The sequence below is a fragment of the Engystomops pustulosus genome, chromosome 5 (genome assembly GCF_040894005.1).
Source record: "Engystomops pustulosus chromosome 5, aEngPut4.maternal, whole genome shotgun sequence".
In the NCBI taxonomy this organism is placed as follows: domain Eukaryota; kingdom Metazoa; phylum Chordata; class Amphibia; order Anura; family Leptodactylidae; genus Engystomops; species Engystomops pustulosus.
Window position 1 is genome coordinate 156241452 of NC_092415.1, and position 22615 is coordinate 156264066.

The following is a 22615-nucleotide window of genomic DNA, read 5'->3' on the forward strand; positions in this document are numbered from 1 at the left end:
TGTATGTCACTTCTGTTCTTTTTAACAGATCACATATAACAGTGATCTTATCTTATCCTCCCATAGGATCAATGTTATCAATGATCTGTGTACAAAAACATGCAGAGAGGATGCGCATTGCATCTTAACTTCATTCATCTCTGCTTGATGTCATATCAGTGTCTTCACAGGATCCCTCTGCAGACACAGTGCTCATTGGATGGTTCTGGGAGCTACAGGGATCTAAGGGATCTTTATCTGCAGCTCACTTTCCTATTTATGTGTTTAACTGTATCTGTTGTTCTTTAAAACAGAGAACTATAATCCTGATGTGATTTGGTAGAGGAGATTCTAATGTTTAAAATGACACCAAGGCAGTTATTGCTGCTACAGAGCCCAAAATATGGGCACCTGAAGCGACACTCCCCTTCAGCTTTTAGAAGGGACTTAGGCAAAAAGGGATTTTTCTCAGGTCATTTGCATATGAATTTGGAGGATAATTTTATATAAATCAGGAACTTACCAATTTAGCATAAGAGAGGAGAGCTTTAAAGGAAAAAAAAAAAAATATCCCATATCAGTGGTGTAGAGGCTGGTAAACCATATGCTTCATAAAACATCTGCAATGTGGTATTATTATCCACATTAGGGCAGATTTATCACAGCTCCTCTTTATAATATTCATGAGCACTGAAAAAATTAATGCTGAGCTGTGATTGGTTGCCATGGGTAACTGGAAATATTCTGACTTTCAGACAAATCTGCCCCATTATCTCAATTTATCAATATGAATTTGCACACCACCCGTGATCAGACAGGATAATGAGGAGTCCGATGTCACGGATGGACCAAACTGCAGAGGACGGGATTCCTTGCATCATATCGATCTATGATGCATGGAGTGTCTTCTTCTAATCACTACAGCGTTGATGCTGCTGTTTAGCGCAGGAAAGGCACTTGCAACATCCCCCACCGGGGCCTAGCCTTTTTCTCTTGGGGCCTGGAGACAGCTGGGGCCCGGGATACCGGAGTGGCTGGCGGTTGCGGCCCAGGAAGGTCTCCAGCAGGTGGCGTTGGCAAGAAATGATGAGAGAGAGGCTGCTGTAGTAGTTCTTCCTGGGGCAACCCTTTGGGGTCTGGAGTATGAGTCCCTGTGTAGTGGATAGGGTGCCCGTGATGGTGACAGTCGTAGTAGCAGGGATCAGACGGAGGCAGACGTTGTCTATAAGCAACTTACAGTTCTTTATTGGAACCAACAGGAACAGTGGATAACATGTCAAACGAATGCCAAATAGGAAAATGCTGGGGATGCACTTGGGGAGGGAACCACAGGGATTGATCACCAGCCTGGATGCAAGGGCAGGCTGGGAGATCGCTGTGTCTTAGTAGGATGCTTCAGCTTGTTCTGGGTTACTTCAGATATCACCCTTGAAGGTAGGATGATACCCCTTTTTCTCTCACCAACTCCTCAGAGCTGCTCAGGCTGGCTCTCCTCTGTCTGACTAGACTGGTCGGATCTGGTTTACTGGCTGCACTGTACTGGTCTCCCCCAGAGACCAACTGAACTAGTCTGTCTTTCCTCACTAGACTGACTGAACTGACTGTTGGCACTCTCCAACTGTCACTTCTCCTTAGCTCCTGGTCAGGTGGTGGTTATTCCTACAATTACATCCCAGCTTACAATACAATATGATAACAAGTGTGATTGGCTGATGGAATAACATCACATTAAACAATTAACTCCTGCCTTACCAGGCAGGATCTACCACTGCAGTGTTTCCCATGTTGTGTAGTGACCTGCTGTGGGGTTGATCAGACTCCACACAGGTTGCAAGCTACATATTGGGACGTATTCGCAACAACCCCTCTGCTTTGTATCAGCAGGGGTGTTGCATACCCCCGGGGCAGTTGAAAGAGCCGCCCTGGTTGCGGCACAGAGGACCAACCGATGGCCAGTAGCGGGGTCTCCGGGGTGTCCGTGTAAGCAATATCCGGTAGAGGTAAATACAAAGAGACACTTTGGTAAAGTGCAGGCTAAGTGATCTGTAGGGACAAGCCACCCATGGCCCTGGAGACAGGCACATGGGTTGGTGTAAGACTAAGACAAAGACACATGTATTCTAAGTATGACAGTTGGTTGCTGACGCCATTAAACCAAACTGTACAGTATGAAAGGTGTGGTGTCATGTACTGTAATCCACTCCTTGCACCAAGGCCTGTATATTTGTTTATGAACACTTCTTCCCTGGCAACAAATATATAGTATATGTGCATTACATCGACATACACTCACCGGCCACTTTATTAGGTACACCTGTCCAACTGCTCGTTAACACTTAAAGGGGTATTCCGGGAATATGAACGTCTGACACAAAAACCCATGATGATATAAATAAATGAATACAACAATACTCAATGTCATTAGTCACAAAACGGAGCATAAATAGTTTGATTTTATGATTCACAACATTTTATGGCCTCTCTAAAGTAGGTGGAGTTATCACAAAGATGGCCGCCACTGGAAAATACAAGTCCCATGATCCTTTAGTTCTCAGTAACTCCTCCTCCCTCTTATGCTCTGCTCCCAGTGATGATATAACAGGTTTTCTTGCTCTGTTACCATAGTAATGATGTGTAACTGCCATCACCACTACACTGGCCATACTGGCTGCACTGCAACCAACCGACTACAGCCAAACAGAGTGGTGATCACATGACCTGCCCAGGCAGGTGCAGGACATGTGATGTGGACATGTGACCAGCGGCCAACTTCTGTTCTACGACGGACCGCGCGGAGGAAATTAATGGACTGATTAAAGGGCCAGTAGCATTTTAATTCTTCATTACAGTCTATGTCATCAGCATTTTTCTACTAAGGGGAGCAAAATTTTAAATAACAACTAATTACACATTAGCTTATATTTTGAGTATGCATTTGCATATGAATTATGCTGATTCCTGGAATACCCCTTTGATTTCTAATCAGCCAATCACATGGCGGCAACTCAGTGCATTTAGGCATGTAGACATGGTCAAGACAATCTCCTGCAGTTCAAACCGAGCATCAGTATGGGGAAGAAAGGTGATTTCAGTGCCTTTGAACGTGACATGGTTGTTGGTGCCAGAAGGGCTGGTCTGAGTATTTCAGAAACTGCTGATCTACTGGGATTTTCACGCACAACCATCTCTAGGGTTTACAGAGAATGGTCCGAAAAAGAAAAAACATCCAGTGAGCGGCAGTTCTGTGGGCGGAAATGCCTTGTTGATGCCAGAGGTCAGAGGAGAATGGGCAGATGGGTTTGAGCTGATAAAAGGCAACAGTAGCTCAAATCGCCACCCGTTACAACCAAGGTAGGCAGAAGAGCATCTCTGAACGCACAGTACATCGAACTTTGAGGCAGATGGGCTACAGCAGCAGAAGACCACACCGGGTGCCACTCCTTTCAGCTAAGAACAGGAAACTGAGGCTACAATTTGCACAAGCTCATCGAAATTGGACAGTAGAAGATTGGAAAAACGTTGCCTGGTCTGAGGAGTCTCGATTTCTGCTGCGACATTCGGATGGTAGGGTCAGAATTTGGCGTCAACAACTTGAAAGCATGGATCCATCCTGCCTTGTATCAACGGTTCAGGCTGGTGATGGTGGTGTCATGGTGTGGGGAATATTTTCTTGGCACTCTTTGGGCCCCTTGGTACCAATTGAGCATCCTTGCAACGCCACAGCCTACCCGAGTATTGTTGCTGACCATGTCCATCCCTTTATGACCACAATGTACCCAACATCTGTTGGCTACTTTAAGCAGGGTAATGCGCCATGTCATAAAGCTGGAATCATCTCAGACTGGTTTCTTGAACATGACAATGAGTTCACTGTACTCAAATGGCCTCCACAGTCACCAGATCTCAATCCAATAGAGCATCTTTGGGATGTGGTGGAACGGGAGATTCACATCATGGATGTGCAGCCGACAAATCTGCGACAACTGTGTGATGCCATCATGTCAATATGGACCAAAATCTCTGAGGAATGCTTCCAGCACCTTTTTGAATCTATGCCACGAAGAATTGAGGCAGTTCTGAAGGCAAAAAGGGGTCCAACCCGTTACTATCATGGTGTACCTAATAAAGTGGCCGGTGAGTGTATGTGATACAATAAGACATTGTACAAGGTACCTGCCGACTGACATTTTTACCCTTGTGTGATTGGCATCCAGGTGCTACAGCTTTAGCACCCCCGGTCCCCTAAGGACCCGCAGTTTACGGACTACCCCCACTTACGAAGCTTCGGTTTGAGGCATAAGATTGCGGTCAGGGTTTACATAAAAACGGTCCGACACAGCCACACTACAGTCTGAAAAGCCCATGAAAAGGTTACTGCAAACTACTGACAAACATTGGCAGTTGTGCAAACATTAAATAACTCACATTGGCTTTAGCAGCCCAATGGGTACATAGCTTGAACGTTCGAATGTTACAGGAACAGGCTACTCAGAGTAGCAGAATAAAATGTCTCTTTTCCTATAAAAGGGAAAGGCATAGAAAAAGGCAAGCAAAATGTCCATACCTGAAAAGGAAGGCGTTAAGTGCAATACAATAGAATGAATAGCAACTTTTCCTTGTAGTAACCGGCAAAAAGTCTCTCAGAAGGCTTTTGAAGAAAAGTCCATCTTCTGGGTACAGCCCTTGATGTGGGGAAAAGTGCAGTAAACAAAGGGTCTCCTCTGGATGTAAAGGGACAGAATCCTTTGGTAGTTATCTCTGCTTCAGCAGAGGACCCCGCGGACCATGGGCGGCTGGTGTGACCCCGATGAGGACCGTTACCACTCCTGTGAAGACCTCTATGAGGAAGACGAATGGCCGGAGTCTCCGAACTCGTCTTCCTCCTCGGCGGTGAGTCCCCAGGCAGTGACCCATGTGAATGCCCAGTCCATGGTTATCGTGAGTACGGGCCCCATTGCCGTCCACGGACCGGGCATGATTCAGGGAGCCACCTCCACCGTCTCTCCCGCAGGGAGCGCTGCCAGATCCCACGGATCCTCTGTGGTGGAAGATAGTCCGGCTGATGAGCCTTATCCGTAGGCTCCAACGAGAGCATCACCTTCACCTGCCGTTTACCAGTGGGGTGATGACCCAGCCCCAAAAGAAGTGGAGCTGGAAGGAGCCGCGGCACTGCCGCAGGTTCCAATTTATTTATTCCTGGACCCCTCCATGGTCCCCAGCTCTGTTGAGCCCCCGGCTGGAACAGCCGACACCCCGGGCGACAGCGCCCCTCCCCCTGAATGTCAGGAGGATGCTGCCGAGCCTGCAACTGCCACCGGGTGTCCCCAGCCGGCTTCTACTTCTGCTGATGAAGCACAGGATCCTACACTGGTCCCGGATCCTGCCCTTGCTGAAACCAGCGATGAATCTGATTAACCCCTGATGGGCTGAAAGCCTTACCAGGTACTTTGTAAATATTGTATATTGATTCCATTATTATTACTATTCCCAGTTGGGCTGAACACCCACATAACCCATAGAGCCAGAAACTTTCCTGGGACTCTTCCCCTATTTATTTATCTCAGTCAAGAGACTCTCCTTGAACTGCGTAACTCCTTGCATCATTGATCAGTATGAAGTGAGGAATCTGGTCCTCGGCAACGTGGCCAGTGTATAACACAGGACTCCGCACGGTCTCTGACCATGGGCTGATCACAAGGGTGTGAGAAACCGCCCTTAGTTTGGTACCCTAAATGGATATTGGTTTGGCTGCATGCTAAAGAGGATTGTAAATGCTGTCAACATAAAATATAAAGTGGCTTAACTAAACTTACACTGATGAAACCTAGAAAATATTAGCAAAAAATGTGACAGAAAAATCACAAGTTTCCGACTTTTTTTTAGCAGCATCAAAAGGGTGAAAAATATTGATTAAGCTAATAGGTTTAATCACTCTAAAGATTTCAAAGTCATTTGGAAAAGTCAGACTCAATACAAGCGGCTGCCAATTTGCTAAATTAAAGGCTGGTAACTTTGTACTAAATAGCTTAATATTTCACACAGCAGTTAAAAAGTCAAACCATGCATCCCACTTTAATGCAAACGTTAAAAGAAGATTTTTATCCTCTAAAAAGAGACAATGAGATGGCCAAGTTAAATGGACACCTTCGTTAATGGGACAAAGCCAGATCATTTCTGTGGGCGAACAAACCGTAATAGCAGTTAAAGGGATTCTGTCACATTTTACATTGTGTCACAAAGCATATTATAGAGAAGGTGGAGCTGAACAGATTTAAAGGGAACCTACCACCACAAATCTACCTATAAAGGTAGATTGGGTGGTGGGTGGATCAATGGGACGTGAGGATAGCCCTTTTAAGGGCTAATCCTCACGTCCCCACACTTTTTTGATAACTTTTATTATCCCTATATTCAAATTTACTTATGCGGCTACTGGGGCGTGGAGTAGCCGCATCTGAGGTTACACGAGGCGGCTACTCCACGCCCCGGTAGCCACTTTACCCCTCCTACTCACCCATCTTCGGCGCGCAGCTCCGCGTAGCTGCGCGCCCTCGTCCGGCGATCCTGCCGTCTGCGCATGCGCAGAAGAGCAGGCCCGCGCCTGCGCGCTCACTGCTCCGAAACAGGCGCGGGCCTGCTCTTCTGCGCATGCGCAGACGGCAGGATCCCCGGACGAGGGCGCGTAGCTACGCGGAGCTGCGCGCCGAAGATGGGTGAGTAGGAGGGGTAAAGTGGCTACCGGGGCGTGGAGTAGCCGCCTCGTGTAACCTCAGATGCGGCTACTCCACGCCCCAGTAGCCGCATAAGTAAATTTGAATATAGGGATAATAAAAGTTATCAAAAAAGTGTGGGGACGTGAGGATTAGCCCTTAAAAGGGCTATCCTCACGTCCCATTGATCCACCTACCACCCAATCTACCTTTATAAGTAGATTTGTGGTGGTAGGTGCCCTTTAATGTCCTACATGTGGGCAGGATGTTATAGAGCAGGAGGATCTACATAAATTGTACGTAGTGTCCTATCTGCAGGCTGAAAGTTGTAGAGCAGGAGGTGCTCAGCAGATTGTACATGGTGTGCTATCTGCAGGTAGCATGTTATAGAGCAGGAAGAGCTAATTTTATTGTTCATGGTGTGCTATCTACAGGCAGCATGGTGTATAAAATGTCCAGTACAGGGTTGCGTTGGACATTTGGACAGTTGGACTGTAAGGTAGTGTGAGGTTTATACTGGAGGTTTGAGGTAACAGGTTCCCTTTAAATTTGCCTCATTTCATCCTCCCCTCTTCTGTCCTAATCTGCTTTTAACATGCTTGTGTACTAGCAAGCCATACAGAAGCTACTGCCAAATTACATAAAAACTCTATACACGGGGTGGGAGAGCAGTGAGTCCAGCAGCTAGGTCTGAACCCTGCAGCTCAGCAAGGAATGCAAACAGAATGCAAATCTGCTGATTTGGAGTGTTTGTTTTAGAAACTTAATGGGGGAACATGGTCAATGCGTGGTTATCGTTCTGTCCAAACACCTTCCCACTGTATATCTGCAGTGGAGAAGAACCACTTTTCTCGGTCGAGGCCGACTCAAAGTGGTTAAAACTCAATGTTAATGCAAAAATGCCAATTTCCTTAAAGAGTAACTGTAAAGGTTTTTTATCCCACAAATCAATGGCTCTTTGGATCTAAAAAACTTTTCCTATTATCTTTGTTACCTATATGCAGTAGATCTTTGCCATAGCCCTCAGATTACCTCACATATGCAGCAGCTGCTTCCTCTACCACTGCTGACAAGCCCTGGAGTCCGTTAGTGATGTGTCGTTCACGAACGACGGGAGACAGTTGCCCCCTTTAACCCAATAGTATCAAGTTAGAAGTGGTGTGGAATGGGGTGATTGATTGGCCTGCGGCTCCCCATAGTGAGTGGAGGCTAATGAGCCAGCTTACTAAGAAGAGCCATGATTCCCATCACTAGAGTCAGTTGTTTGTTTATCAGTCAGTAGTCTGTTTCAAGGGAGGGGAGGGGTTGCTGTTCTCTGCTCACAGAGGAGGAGGTCATGTGATAGAGCTCTCTCTGTGTATGTAGCAGAGCTGGATGTGTTCAGAACAGTGGATACTGTTTCTCACCACTGGTGAGAAAAATATTTGTCAAACACTTTCAAAACAGAAAATGCCATAACTTTGGAAAGATAACGAGTGTGCAGCACAAACTAGGCATTGTTCTGTTTATTTTTAAAGGATGAGTCACATACAATAATTTGGTAAAATCATTATAACTTTACAGTTACTTTGAGGAAATAGAAACCAAATACCTTTCACCTCTCCTGATTTTTAGTACATACTTTTATTTCCTATATAATTATGGAACAACTTTTATAAAAAGACACTGCTGTTCTACTATTATCTCATAGGAATGTTCCCAAACACATACTAGAAGCATAGACTCAAACCCTCAAATGGTAATACGCAACAAATAATACAGTTCTCATGAGAATAACAAGGGGAAAAGAGAAACATAACAAAAAATAATCCTGAATTATAATTTTATGGGGTGTATAGGAGAACAGAAAGATCGTCTTAACTAACAAACACACAAGAACGTTATCATCAGCGTATAGAGAGATATAAATAGTACAGCACTATGACTTTTTAGCTACACGTGCCACCATATTTTCAAAGTCTAATTTTAGAGCTTGGAGACATTTAAGTACCACATCCAGAGCATTATCATATTTCAAAAGACATCATTGATCCATATTAGTGAACCTGAAATGTTGAGTTTAGCACAAAGCTAAAGGCACTCAATTTCCTTACTTATATGTAACACAACTCTGGCATTAGAATATCAGAAATGATCAAAGTTCTGCTGAATTTTACCTCATAAATTCCAGAAAAGTAAAAATATTCCTCTTGCCATTTTGAGGAGTGATTTTAGCCAAGGAGGAGTATGAAATTTTCAGTTATACAAATATATAACTTCTAGACTTATATAATGTAAGTAAATATTGTTTCTCTGCTTAAATAGCCAATTGAGACAATAATAGTAACTTGCACCATGCACTGAACAACGGGTATACGCCGGCACCCTACCCCAAAGCAAGACTATGGCTGACACTGCCGGCTGGCCAAGACCAGACTATTGCTGATGCCGCTGGATCCCGAGAACAAACTATGGCTGCCGCATAACCCACTTCCCCTCCCTGGACTATGGCTGACACCAACAACCACCCAGACAAGACTTTATATGACTGACCTCACCAAATGCCCCCTCCCCACCAGACTACGGCTTGCACTGCAGGATGAGAGAACATCAATATTTTATGTAGGCTGCAAGTCCATAGTCTGTTCTGGGTGGGGGAGATTTGTCACCATCAGTCACAGGTTGATCTGCAGAGTGAGTTCCTTCAGCCTTAGTCTGGTCTGGGGGGTTGGTGGCATCAGCCACAGTCTAGTCTGGTGGTGCGAGGGGGGGGGCTTGGGTCAGCAGCATAAAACATAGTCTGGCCCTGTGATGGCCAGGTCGGTGATGTCGGCCAAATATGGGCTGGGGAGTCCCCCCCAGACCAGACTAAGGCTGAAGGAACTCACTCTTCAGATCAACCTGTGACTGATGCTGACAAATCTCCCCCAGACTATGGACTTGCAGTCTACATAAAATATTGATGTTATCTCATCCCATCGGATGACTGCAATTAGTGATCTGAATCTAATAATATAGGTCCACGGTCACTGCACCGCATCCTAGTCTAACGCCGCTTGTACAGACGTTAATGCAATCTCTGCTCACCAAATACAAATAGTTTCTGGATAATAAGGCGTATATTTTAACCCTAATAAATGTATCCATTTGTAACTAACTTTTAATAGTAACGATTTCTTGATCACTGCTTGCTGCTGGTATATTGCGCCTTCCAGACCTGTTCATCAAGTAGGTCTCCTGTTTCATGTAAGATTAGTCTGATTGAGTAACACTATAAAATGCACTTGCCTATTGATTTTCCAGGATAAAGCTTGGCCTGGGGATAACCAGGAATATTTGTCTCATCTTGAGCACGTAGATTGTCAAGCTCGTGTTTAATGATAAACTGACATTCGGCCATACTGAGAAAATCCTCTCCATCACCTGCAGTAAAAAAAAAAAAAAAAAAAGATAAATACAAGTTAAGATCTCATGCACCCAAATGTATATTACGTCCATGAGCTGGGTGCAAAATCAGAAACGAGCTCAGGGCGCCATAAATGTTTATTCTCTACAATTACCGCGACCAACCCACAGGAGGATCCCAAGATGGTTACAGGTTGCTGAGATCCACTTGTGCTTAAGTGCAACATACAACATGAATTGTAGCCTTCACTGTACTTAACAAAGAAGAGTTGGTCTTTAACTGCAGATCAAGACCAGGACAGGATTTTAGCAAGAGGGTGTGTTCCTATTGTCTGAAAATGAATATGCAAATTCTGACCAAACAAGAGACACCAATCTATAAAACAGAACTGTTTCTGGGTTATTGCCCCTCATCAGAACCCTGGAAAAACAATGCTGCCTACAGTAACAAAAGGATTATACATACCAATGTTACTTTTATTGCTCATGCGCACGACAAGCTTGCGGCCGTAGATATGTCCCCCATAGACAGCTATGACAAACGGGCTCAGTAAGGTGAGCGCAACAAGAGCTCACCACTCCGAGCCGTAGCCGCAAAAAGATAGAGCCTGCCATGCGGCAAGTATTTTCTATGGAGCAGGGTGAGCAGCGCTCACACCCTCCTCTTCTCCCATGTGCCGACCTGTGCACGCAGCCCTAAACTTACTAAGATTAAAGGGCCTGATCATTTTCATTTCAACAGCTGAAATGCAGTATTACATGTAGCCATTCATTGCTTGTAATGTTAAATCACCATCCAGTCTCCCTTCCACCCACATTCTGGTTTGCTGTACAGGGTTAATGGCACACGCCTCTACATTCTATGCAAGAATCTGTGGTTAATGGCTGGCGTTTCCTGGAATGTGTCTTGCTAATCGATTATATATATATATAAAAATTTAAAAAAAAACACTGTGTCCCATAATAAAAAGCTGAAATGATAAATCCTAGAAAAACACAAAGTAATGAAGTATAACTAATCTAAGAGAATGTCTAAAATATGGAGGGAGCATTGATGTTCTTTGAGAATGTGGTGGGAACTTACCAATAAAGTTTTTATAGTCAGTTCGGTTGCTATACAAGAAAGGCCTCATAGTGCCATCCGCACTTTCCTTTACAAATCCTATAGCTTCAGCTCCAAGTAGAAGTCGCCTGGTGGAGGCTCCGACAACGTAGATGTTATCCGCCTCTTCTGAGATCACCAGCGGTTTCATTAACAGCTGCGTACCTTAAATAAGGAAAATGTTAAAAATTATTATTGTATTACATGTATTATTGTATGTTTTAGCAGTTTTTACAAGTCAAACTGGAGAGTGACTTAGAATCTTTTATATTATCTTTTACCAACATATTACATTTTTTTAAAGACAAGTTATTAACATTTGATTATTTTCATATTCTGCATCACTTAGTGTTCACAAAATTACTACTTTATCCCACAGAAAAAACTTTTTCGAATGTTGTTTATAGAAACTGTAGCAAATATTAATATGCAAAAGCACACACAAATGATGAATAAAAATCAGTCAAAGAGAAAGTGGGCACTGCACGGGGGCTGCACTGCGCACTGGACACTGCACGGGGGCTGCACTGCGCACTGGACACTGCACGGGGGCTGCACTGCGCACTGGACACTGCACGGGGGCTGCACTGCGCACTGGACACTGCACGGGGGGGGCGGGCTTTTTTTCCTGAAATTTCTAGATTGAAATTTTTGAGATCAATTTTGTTTTTAAAGGGAGCTGTGTGCCCTTAAAACAAGTATCATCCAAATAATAAATACAAACAAAAAATTACATATGAGGCCCAAATCACATTGCAAAACAATCAGAAGACATTTAGTTCTTTTCTTGTTGATCAACTTTACATACACCTGTCATAGCTCAGACAACTGTGCCAAAAGGCCCACGCCCTGGACCCAGCCCTCTTCCTCCTGTATTGTATAGAAGAAACTTTCCACTGGAAGGCCAAAAACTAAATAACTATCTTTGAAGATAGGAGATGTACATAATATGATGGACATCCACTTTATGTAAACTAAACTCCTCCACACACAACCCAAGGTCTATAAATACATAGTTTTACCAGCTGTGTGAGGAGAAAAGGGTCTTAATTTCAATACAGGCAGTCCCCGGGTTACATACAAGATAGGTTCTGCAAGTTTGTTCTTAAGTTGAGTTTGTATGCAAGTTGGAACTGTATACTTTATTTTTGTAACCCCAGTCAAAATTTTTTTGGTCTCTGTGACAATTGGATTTTGAAAATGTTGGATTGTCATAAGAACCAGGATTAACAATAAATCTTCATTGCAGACACCTGTGATACCTGTTATAGCTGTTTATTGTAGCCTAGGACTAAAGTACAGTAAATTACCAAAATACAGAGGTCCGTTTGTAACTAGGGGTCATATGTAAGTCAGGTGTTCTTAAGTAGGGGACCGCCTGTACATAGTTTTACCAGCTTTGTGAGGAGAAAAGGGTCTTACTGAGCCCGAAATTCAACTACAACTAATCCGCTCGGGGTCACCAATTAGCAGCCTTCTCACAACAAAAGCGATGGCTACTGATGAGCCAAAACGGTTTGCATGACCCCCGCACTTCTGATCGGCCCAGAAGAACTGGAAAGGGTGCCTGAAGGGTAAGGGTTAGTTAGCTTTCTTATTCATTTTGGGATCCCCGTCTTCGCCCCTGGAATTCACATAAAACCTATTTAATTTGAATCCTGAGACAGAACTTCTTAGTCGAACATCCAATTTGACAGACTCTAAAGGAGACCATATTAATGCCTTGGTTTTTGGAATTAAATGTTTGGGTAGCTCATATAGGTGTGATGGTCAGATGCCAATAAAGTGCATTTTGTTGGAATGTGTCTGGAGAATCTGAACAAAGTCTAAAATGGATTTCTGACCAACATGTAAATTATGAAATTATTATCTTTAATGGGTGATCAGTGGGGTGCAAAACTGGGCACCCTTTAATATTTTGTTTCTTTGCTGGGGCATCCAGCAATTGTGAGAATGAGGGCTGGGAAGTGCTCAGCCACTCCTCCAGTCACCTCTAGAAGTCTGTGGAAGATAGCTGTCTATTAGGTCCCACAGAAGTCATTGAAGCACTGGTCAAGGTAAACATTCACTAGGATGGAACCCAGCTTTACAAGGAGCGTCTAAATTAAAACTGTTCTAGTTGCCCATGGCAACCAACAACCAATCAAAGCTCAGCTTTAATTTATTGTTATAATTATATAATTATTATAATGATTAATTTTATAAGCACCAGCAGGAAAATGAAAGCTGACCTCTAATTGGTTGCCATAAGAAACTAGAACACTTCTGCTCTTTAAACAGTTCTGATAATTCTCCCTCAAAGACTCTATTATATGAAATATAACATTCTTCTTCAAAAAATTCACAAGATCCTGCAAGGTTTAGTCACATGATAACTAATCTGTGCCATGACAACTTGTAAACTGACGGTTACAAGTGGAAAGGTCTAGCACCAAGCTTGAGAATGGCAAGCAAAGGCAAAGATTTTTGACAGAGATACTAATGCATCAATGAAAATGTTATAGCATAACTGTCATGTGATCATTTCTAATATTGTTGTAGATTTTGTAAATAGTTTTCCAATATACTTGTTAAAAAAATTATGTTTGGTTTGTAAAAATAATTGTCTGGCGCAGGAGGTTGTTATGGCGGACTTTTTGTACATGTTCAAGAGAGGCCTGGATGCCTTTTCTGGAGAGCAAAAATATCACAAATATCTTTTGTTGAATTATTAAAGTTTGGACTTTCTCAGCAGTATATACTATGATGAACAGTGACCCCACTGATCATAAAAAAATAACAGGGTAGTGCCCCAAGTCATAGAGGTCAAACCCCATTTCAATCATAAAATGATGGAATATCCTATTAAAATGGCAGATGGAAAAAACCCTCTACATTGGGGTGAGTGTCCATGATTAGTGTACTAGATTGCAATTCCCGGTGGCTGGGCCTAGGATGGCTTCTGTACACAAGTGGTATTTTATATGTTTTATGAGGTAACATGTTCTTATATAAACTGTGTTATGTTTTTCTTGTACCACTGTAATAGGTAGGCAAAGAATGAGTTACATTGAAACTACACCGTACTACACACACAAACTGTGACAGTAACACCCACAGTCTGTGGGGGGAACTGATTTAGGTTGTGTGAGTACTTTCCAGTTTTTCCTAGAACCTCCTGGAAGGTAGGCGGGACATGTTTATGTTGACCACACCCACAAACCCTACATGTAACAGGAGTGGGAGGAGGGTTTGTGCTGTAGCAGGTCAGTTAAAACTAGTTTTGGCCAGAAGTGTCCTTCTGCTGCCGATAAGGCGAAAATGGAAAACAAGAGGCAGAGCTGAGAGAAAATTTACCATTCACTTTGGGTGAATAAAACACCTTAAATACTCCAATAGTGCTGCCTCGTCTTCTATTTTTTGGATTACCTATTTTCCCACCTTTGAGTCGGGTTCGTTGAGGCTTACATCCGCACCTGGAACCATTATCCAGCATACCGCAGTGCTACTCTACCCTACACATTTTCCAAGAGAACATTTACCAGGTGTGCTTCCCATGAAAACATAAAGCTACCTCTTCTGTGAGTGGGAAATCCTCAACCCATGTGGACTTGAGTATATTGGATGGCAAAGTGTAATTAGTCCTCTGCCCCATATCTTTCTGGAAGTTGTATAGAGACCTTTGAATCATTCTAGGAACTGCACATAGTAGCTTTTGGCTTGGCCTAGAAAAATCCCTAGCTTACAGTGAGGGAAAGGACTCCTACACCATTGGGAAAGTCAGGCAAGAAAGGCCAGGGTGTGGTTCTTCAAGCAAAGACTAAAGGGTGCAACCACGCATTCAGTTTTTCAGATGCAGTTTTTGATCTCCAAACCAGGAATGGAGTAAAAGTAAGATGAGGAGCAGCACGTTTCAGTTATTTGCCTCTACTCATTATCATCCACACCTGCTTATGGCTACAAAAACTGCATCTGAAAAAATAAACATGTGGATGCACCCAAAGGCTGTTTTTAATCCAAAAAGGACAACGAGAAGTGGGGGGCACAGACAAAGAAATGGTAGGACCACATTAGTTCTGGGCACCATCTGATAGAAAGGATGCCCTTGAGTAAGACCAGTGCAATGTCAATCCACAAAACCAAGAAACGTAGAGGATTGTAGTACAATAGAATTATATTATATAGGATTAAATCTCATTTTACTTCCTTTTACAAAAAAGTTCATGGTCTGGATGTGAAAAGGCTTCTTTAGCATAAGAACTATTTACTGCTACAGAAGCTTGTAAGAACAGTGTGTGGTTCAAGGTAAGGCTTAGGGTGGTGGCACATGTGGCGTTTTGAACCTGTTCTTAAGAAGTCCATTAAACACTGCATTTTAAAAACGCATCCGTTTTTTGTTTGTTTGTCCGTTTTGTAATTATTTAAATTAAAATAATTGGGAAAAACTGTCTAAAACAAATGCGCCACGTGTGCCATCAACCTTGCATGTCTTAGGAGCTGGATTAACCATAGATCCAAAGATAAGTGAAAACTTACTAATGACAGAACCACAATCTTCACCATTGGTTGCGTCCCAGAGGTTAGACTTTAACAACATGAGTGGGGTACTGTGTCATGTGTACAAATTAAGCCAAATCTACCGCATGGCGACACAGCCACTGTGAATACGGATTATCTCACAAATCATGCTCTCCTCTCGATTTATGTATATGAATCAGAATACAACCAGATGTACCCTCTATGGCAGTGATGGCGAACCTTTTCGAGACCGAGTGCCCAAACTGCAAACCCAAATCCCCTTCATTTATCGCGAGGTGCCAACCAAAAATTAGAGCAGTAACTTATTGCTCCCTCTTCTTCAACAACGTTCAATCTTACTGGCCTCCTGAGGACACCAACACAGAAGGAGGGAAAATTTGCATCATTGTAGCTTCTTTCTACTGTCCCTCTGTACACAGATAATCATGGGACCAGCAAGGAGGTCCTTTGGAGATAATTCGGCCCGTCTACACATTCTCCCTCTTCCTACAGTCCCAAGTAGCCGAGTAAGTCACTTTCAAATATGACTGAAAGCAGCATCTTTCAAGTTGCTTGGAACTACAGGAAAATTCTTTGAGTCATGTCTGGTGTGCTGGGGCGATGGCCCGGGTGCCCACAGAAAGAGCCCCAAGTGCCGCCTCTGGCACCCGTGCCATAGGTTCGCCACCACTGCTCTATGGCATGGGGCCCATTCTGGAAATAAACCATTCCACCCCTCGTTTTCGTTATCTGTGGGGGTCTCAGCACTGAGACCCACCACTGATCAGCAAGTTATAGGATAGGCCCTAACTTTTCTTCATGGGAAAACCCTGTTAAATAAGAATGTTATGCAGTTGCCCTATTAAAAAAAGGATTTATTGAAACTAGACCATTATTACAACAAAATGATTAATACGGATTACAGATTGTATTTAGATTCTGAACAATCCTGACGATTTTTGGCTTCCTATAAAGTGATGATCACAATTCTCCATCATACTCTAAAGCACCAAATCATTTTGATAAGCAGTACATAGTTAGGAATTCTTGTCCATCCAAAATATTGAACAATAGGGCTCAGTAGAGTAATATGTACATAGATTAATCATCATTTTACTTTGAATAGATATCACCTTGTACAATTTGCATGGAAAAATAAAATGAGGGACAACTAATCGGAATACAAGATAAGCAACAAAACACATTGAGCGTACCGCTCACTCACGTGAACCTTGAAGAGCCGCAGGAAACACTTGTGTAGTCCGGTGCAAGAATCCAGTGGGCTTGTCGGAACACCCCGGTGTAATCAAAAAACAAAGGAAGGTAGGGATCGGCACTCCAGGCTTTCTAAAACATGAATCTTCTTTATTCAAAATCCATTAAAATATAAGAAGTGATCATAGTGCATAGTCCATAGACCTACGCGTTTCGAACATTAACATTAGTTCTTACTCATGGTATGTGTTCGAAACGCGTAGGTCTATGGACTATGCACTATGATCACTTCTTATATTTTAATTTTTGAATAAAGAAGATTCATGTTTTAGAAAGCCTGGAGTGCCGATCCCTACCTTCCTTTGTTTTTTAATTGGAATACATGGCCTAGTCTGTGTAGAAATACAATTAACCCCCCCCCCCTAATGATTCTATAGGGGACACACAAATAGGTTATACAACTGGCAGACTACAGTAAGCAGGGTTCATACTGCTGGCCAGGAAGGGGCCACGCTGTGTGAGAACTAGTTTTACTTCTTTGTGATTTTGTGTACATAAACAGATCTTTTATTGTATCATTTTTATATTCACCTCCATCTTTCTTTTTGTCTGTTATTTTCTTGACAAACCATTTTTTGGCTTCTTCATTTACATCTTTAGCAAGTTCTATTACAACCAGCGGTTTGAATTCTGTCTCCCAATGATTCTTCTCTGTGACCCAGCCCCTCTTCATTTTGACATTAAATCTGTGAAGTAAAATACAACACATAAAAATGTAGAAGCCAGGCATTATGACAAATTGTGATGGACATGTGGTGTTACATAAAGAGATTATTTTAAAAATTATGTTTATCATATACAAAAACACATTCCACTAAATTACACAGCTTCTCCATTATATTCTCCAGTAATACATTACCATATAATATCTATAAAGAAAGGAACACAGAAACCCCCCACATATCTGACTCCTGATGGTACATAACAGTGATTCACATTCTAACAAACTGTTTGAAAATCAGTAAAATTGGAAACTTTATGCTAAAATGGGAGGGGGGGGGGGATTTATTAACACACTTGATCCAGAATTAAGTTGAATTTGCGCCCAAATAATGTCTAAATGCCTTATGACACATTTATCAAGTCTTTTAGACCTTTTTTTGGACACTTTTCTGACTTGTAGCACTAAAGAGGACGTGACCTTGTTAGCAATGGGCTTGGCCTGCTGCAAATCGTCTGTGCACCAAAAATTCTGGCACACAGTTAAAGGACACCTGTCATAAGGTCTCTGTCACTAGTCCTGTCACTACTACCTGTTGGGGCAGCTCACAAGGATCTCATCCCAGCCTTTATCTAGTTATTTCATACATTAATCATTGTAAAATCATACTTTCTTTATTATGTAAATTAGGCTGATCACATGGTCAGAGGCAGTGATGTCACTTCTGTTCCCCCTCCCCTCTCCTCCCCCTGCTCATGTCTGTCTGTAATGTATAGTAAAGCATTGCTAGTGTGTGTGCTGCATCTGCTGACATGCTGCATCCTAATCCTAATACACAGGTGAGAGACACAGACATCAGTTACACATGTACCTGACATGTTCTGCTATATCATGGCTGCCTGGAGCTGTTGTATCTCTCCTATACACACACAGGCTGCAGGGGGTGTGGCCGGCAGCACCAGGAAGCACATCATTATACAGCCTCACACCATTATACAGGCTGTCAGTCAAGCACTGGTGGTGTGGCTGTGCCTCCCACTCATGAATAAGCCGGACAGCTTGAATATGCTAATGACTCATTGGACATCTCACAGGTCATTTGCATAAAGCTTTAGGACATCATTGCTTAGGTTTACAGGCATGTAGAGGGACAATGAAGGGATAGAGGCAATGCTCTCTAATGGCAGTTTATGAAAATATATTCAGATTAGGGGAGTGATTTTGCCTCACGGGTTCTCTTTAAGACAAACTAAAACTAGGTCTAAATTAGGTACCAACAGTCTTAGGGTGATGGCAGAAGTGCCGTCTTTGCTGCGTTTTTAAACGCAGACCAAGCAGCACCCACCGGGCGGGCCGCGGCCCAATCGCATCGGCGGTTCTATGGAGCCGCCTGCGATCGGGAACGAGCCGCCGGTGTTTTGCGTTAAATTAACACAAAACACGGACGGCTCGTTCCAGATTGCAGTCGTCTCCATAGAAACGTTGATGCGATCAGGTCGCGGCCCGCCCCGCTGGGTGCAGCTTGGTCTGCGTTTGCGTTTACAAACGCAGCCAAGACGGCACGTCTGCCATCACCCTTATACTGCAACAGAGTTTCTCATCACAGCAAATGACAAGTGTTTTTCTTGATGGCATAACCTGAGATACTTTGTTAAATTCCCCCCATTGTATCAGAGACAAATGAGACCCCATTTTCAGGTGCCCACAGAGTTGGATTTGAGTCCCACCACTGGCACAGTTGGTTGGTTGGTCACCACTGTTAGATAGAGGTTGTACCAAGTTCTTGGATACAAGATGTTTGCTGATGCTCTCTTCAGTATAGTATCTTCAGGAGCCGCAACAGAAATGGAGAATTGCTAATTATGGATCTTTCAGTTGTTTTACAACAATTTATAGGTCCTGTAAAATTCCATAAATGAATTTTCAGGCCTGGTTATTTGATCATCTGGTGTATATAATAATGTCTTTTAGACACTTTTTGGTTCATCCCTCCTGATATGTGACATCACAATGACTCACACTAAGTCCTTCAAGCACAATTCTGGTATGAACTGCGCCTTGTTCTAATGAGTTTAGAAAAATGTACTACCGACTCTCCTGCAAGTTCAATTTTAAAGTAACAATTTAAATTTTCTGAATTCCCAAAGGAGATTCTCCCTTAGAGCAGCATATGTACACCATTTTCATCTTAATCTTTTATTCAGCCGTAGTGAAATAATGTTTATTTGTTCTTCATGCAAATTACTTGCAGTGGCTACTGGGGTTGTGGAGTAGCCTCAGACAGAACCAGGGGCAAAGGCTACTCCACCCCTGCATATCCTCGGCTATTGCCTACAAACGATTGGAGCTGCTGCACATGCACAAAAGCTCAACGGTGTCAGCAACATCTCCAGCAGATCCGTCTTCAGGTGCTACTGCGCTTGCCAGAGACACGCAGCAAAGAGGAGTGAAAATCGGGTTGGTAGGTATGCAAAGGCGACTAGAGTCGTGGAGTAGCTTTCGCCCCTGGAGCTGTCTGAGGCTACGACTCTCCACCAGTAGCCACTGCAAGTAATTTGTATAGAGAACAAATAAACATTATTTCACTAAGAGCTGAATAAAAGATTAGGATAAAAACGCTGTACAGATGCTGCACTAAGGGTGAATCTCCATCGGGAATTACTTCAGAAAGTAGATTACCAATGGTAGATTTCCTTTAAAGAAAACTTTGCCACTGCTGACAGTCAGTGGCCTTTATTAGAGATCCACAAAGCAAAACCTACAGAACGCCGACAAAATATTCTTTCCTTGTAGCATGTTTACAATGAGACCATAGCGACTTATGCATCATGGTAACATTTTGAGATTATGAATAAGGTTGAAACCAATAGCCCTATATTATTGTGTTTGAATTATGCAGCTTTTAAACATCTTACAAGAAAAAAAATGATTTATAGGGCAGCACGGTTGCTTAGTGGTTAGCATTACAGCCTTGCAGTGCTGGGGACCTGGGTCAACAACTGCAAAGAGTTTGTATGTTCTCTACATGTTTGCGTGGGTTTCCTTTGGGTCCACCAGTTTCCTCCCACATTCCAAAACATACTGGTAGGTTGATTAGATTGTGAGCCCCATTGGGGACAGGGACCGGATTGGCAAACTCTGTGCAGCACTGCGTAATCTGTGTGCGCTATATAATTAAAGGAATTATTATTATTTAACTGGTTATTTTCTTGGAGTGCTGGATGTTTTGCTTATTGTTGCCTTGGGATCTGTCTGTTCACCTGTAATAGCTAATAACTACGCATAGTGAATAATGATAGAAATAGGTAACATACAGTATAATATTACATGTACATTATCACATAGTAAGATAGAGCTGATCATGAACTATAAATAAGTTCTGGATAACTTCCTATAGACTATGATTCATTGGCAATGTTGTGTGCAATGGCTATAACACTACTGCAAGTGTTAGACTCCGACACTACAAGTCCCAGCAAGTCTTGTAGAGCCAAGCAGTGCCATGGGGCATTGGTAGCTTGGCATTCCCACCCCTTGCTGTGTTCTACTTACTTCCCCTTCTCCGAGCAGCACTACTCCCATCCAGTCTGGAAGAGCGCACCCTAGACAGGAGGAGGGGACGGCCTCAACATTCTGGAGCTGTCACAGACTGACACTCACAAGAGGCAAAACATTTTTATCACATAGAGTTACACAGAGTGAAAAAAAGGAATCGGCCATGATTCCGGAGACCAGTACTCGCTGTAAACAACGCGAGAAGCGGGCTGTAACGTTGCTTTAGTATGTGACATTTGCATAACATAGGTTTCATCCTCTATCATCCGCATAATGCTGCTAATGCTCTGCGCTTATAGTCTGTTCTGTGATTGGCTGTTTCTGTGACGTTGGCGCAGCGCTCATGACGTTTCCGTTGTGATTCCACTGACAGTAGTGATTGACTGTGACCGCCTGACAACCTGAGAACTTTGTGGTGTCTCCATAATGAGTGGCCTACAGTGAGGTCTCCTCACAGGACACAGTGAAAACCTGTGTATCCCCCTGTACACCGAGACTCTCAGAACATAATAATAAGAAATACTAGTCCTATACTAGTAATATACAGCGGGTTAGAAACTCGTTCATAGTCATACTATTTGAACTTTTCAAATGTTCTGAACACTACAGCCACAAAATGTTACTTGACTGCAAATCCTGGTCCCCATTGAGGACTATAGCAATGTGCTCTGTGGTCACAAGAGATAGTTGGCCAGATTTTTGAATGGCCACTCATTTTTGAATAGGGAGGAGTGGGAGCCTACACTCGCTGTGCTCGCCCGAGCAGAAGGAGACCCCAAACGGTGATGTTATTTTGGCGACTGGTGAGGAGCGCTCACAAATCCCATCTCCATAGGAAGATGAGTAGCTGAACCTCAAATAGGACCTTCTCTATCTTTTTTAGAGATGGCTGCCCACACCATGACTGTGCACAATAGGCCTCAATGGCTGTCGCTTTTGCACCAGCTTACCCCCAACATATATGGTCAAGTCCTTAGGCTCAGTTCACACCTGCGTCATGAATTTGTGTTACGGTTTCCATTGGTGAGCATAATAGAAACAAGAAATTAAGTTCTTCTCATACCTCCCAGTCATTCCAGATCTGAGGTCTACCCTGCTATCCTGGGTGGAGGGAATCAGCATAAGTGTGCAGTCCCATGTGGTGTTTGTAATGCATTTTTAAATGTATGCATTTTTAGATTTTACCATGCGTTTGGCTGGTTTGAAAGCATTTTTCTTTATTGCTGATAGTGTAAGCACCTGTGTCAACATTTCCACAGCTGCTTACACATCCAACATTGGAGGAAATGCTATCAAACCAGCCAAATGCACGGTAACATGTAAAACGCATACATTTATGCAATGCGTTTATAACTGCATCACAAATGCCACGTGTGACGGCACCCTAAATGTTTAATGGATCAAACATCCAGTTCGAACTTTTTTGATTTTTGTGTTTCTCTTTTCACATTC

General features: G+C 43.1%; 1 protein-coding gene across 5 annotated transcripts in view; it reads right to left on the reverse strand.

Annotated features, from left to right (window-relative positions):
• Window positions 1-21400, reverse strand: part of ANO10 (anoctamin 10) — a 176530-nt gene extending 155130 nt beyond the window's left edge. For 2 of the 5 annotated variants that reach the window (XM_072153531.1, XM_072153532.1), the window contains exons 1-4: window positions 21161-21391; window positions 17479-17633; window positions 11158-11340; window positions 9957-10091 (exon numbers count right to left, since the gene is read on the reverse strand). In XM_072153531.1, the coding sequence (XP_072009632.1) occupies window positions 9957-10091; window positions 11158-11340; window positions 17479-17620 (460 nt within the window). In that variant the 5' untranslated portion in view covers window positions 17621-17633; window positions 21161-21391. Of the gene's footprint in view, window positions 1-9956; window positions 10092-11157; window positions 11341-17478; window positions 17634-21160 lie in introns of all 5 variants that reach the window. The other 3 variants (XM_072153530.1, XM_072153529.1, XM_072153534.1) reach the window with 3 other exon arrangements.
• Window positions 21401-22615: the final 1215 nt, after the last annotated feature.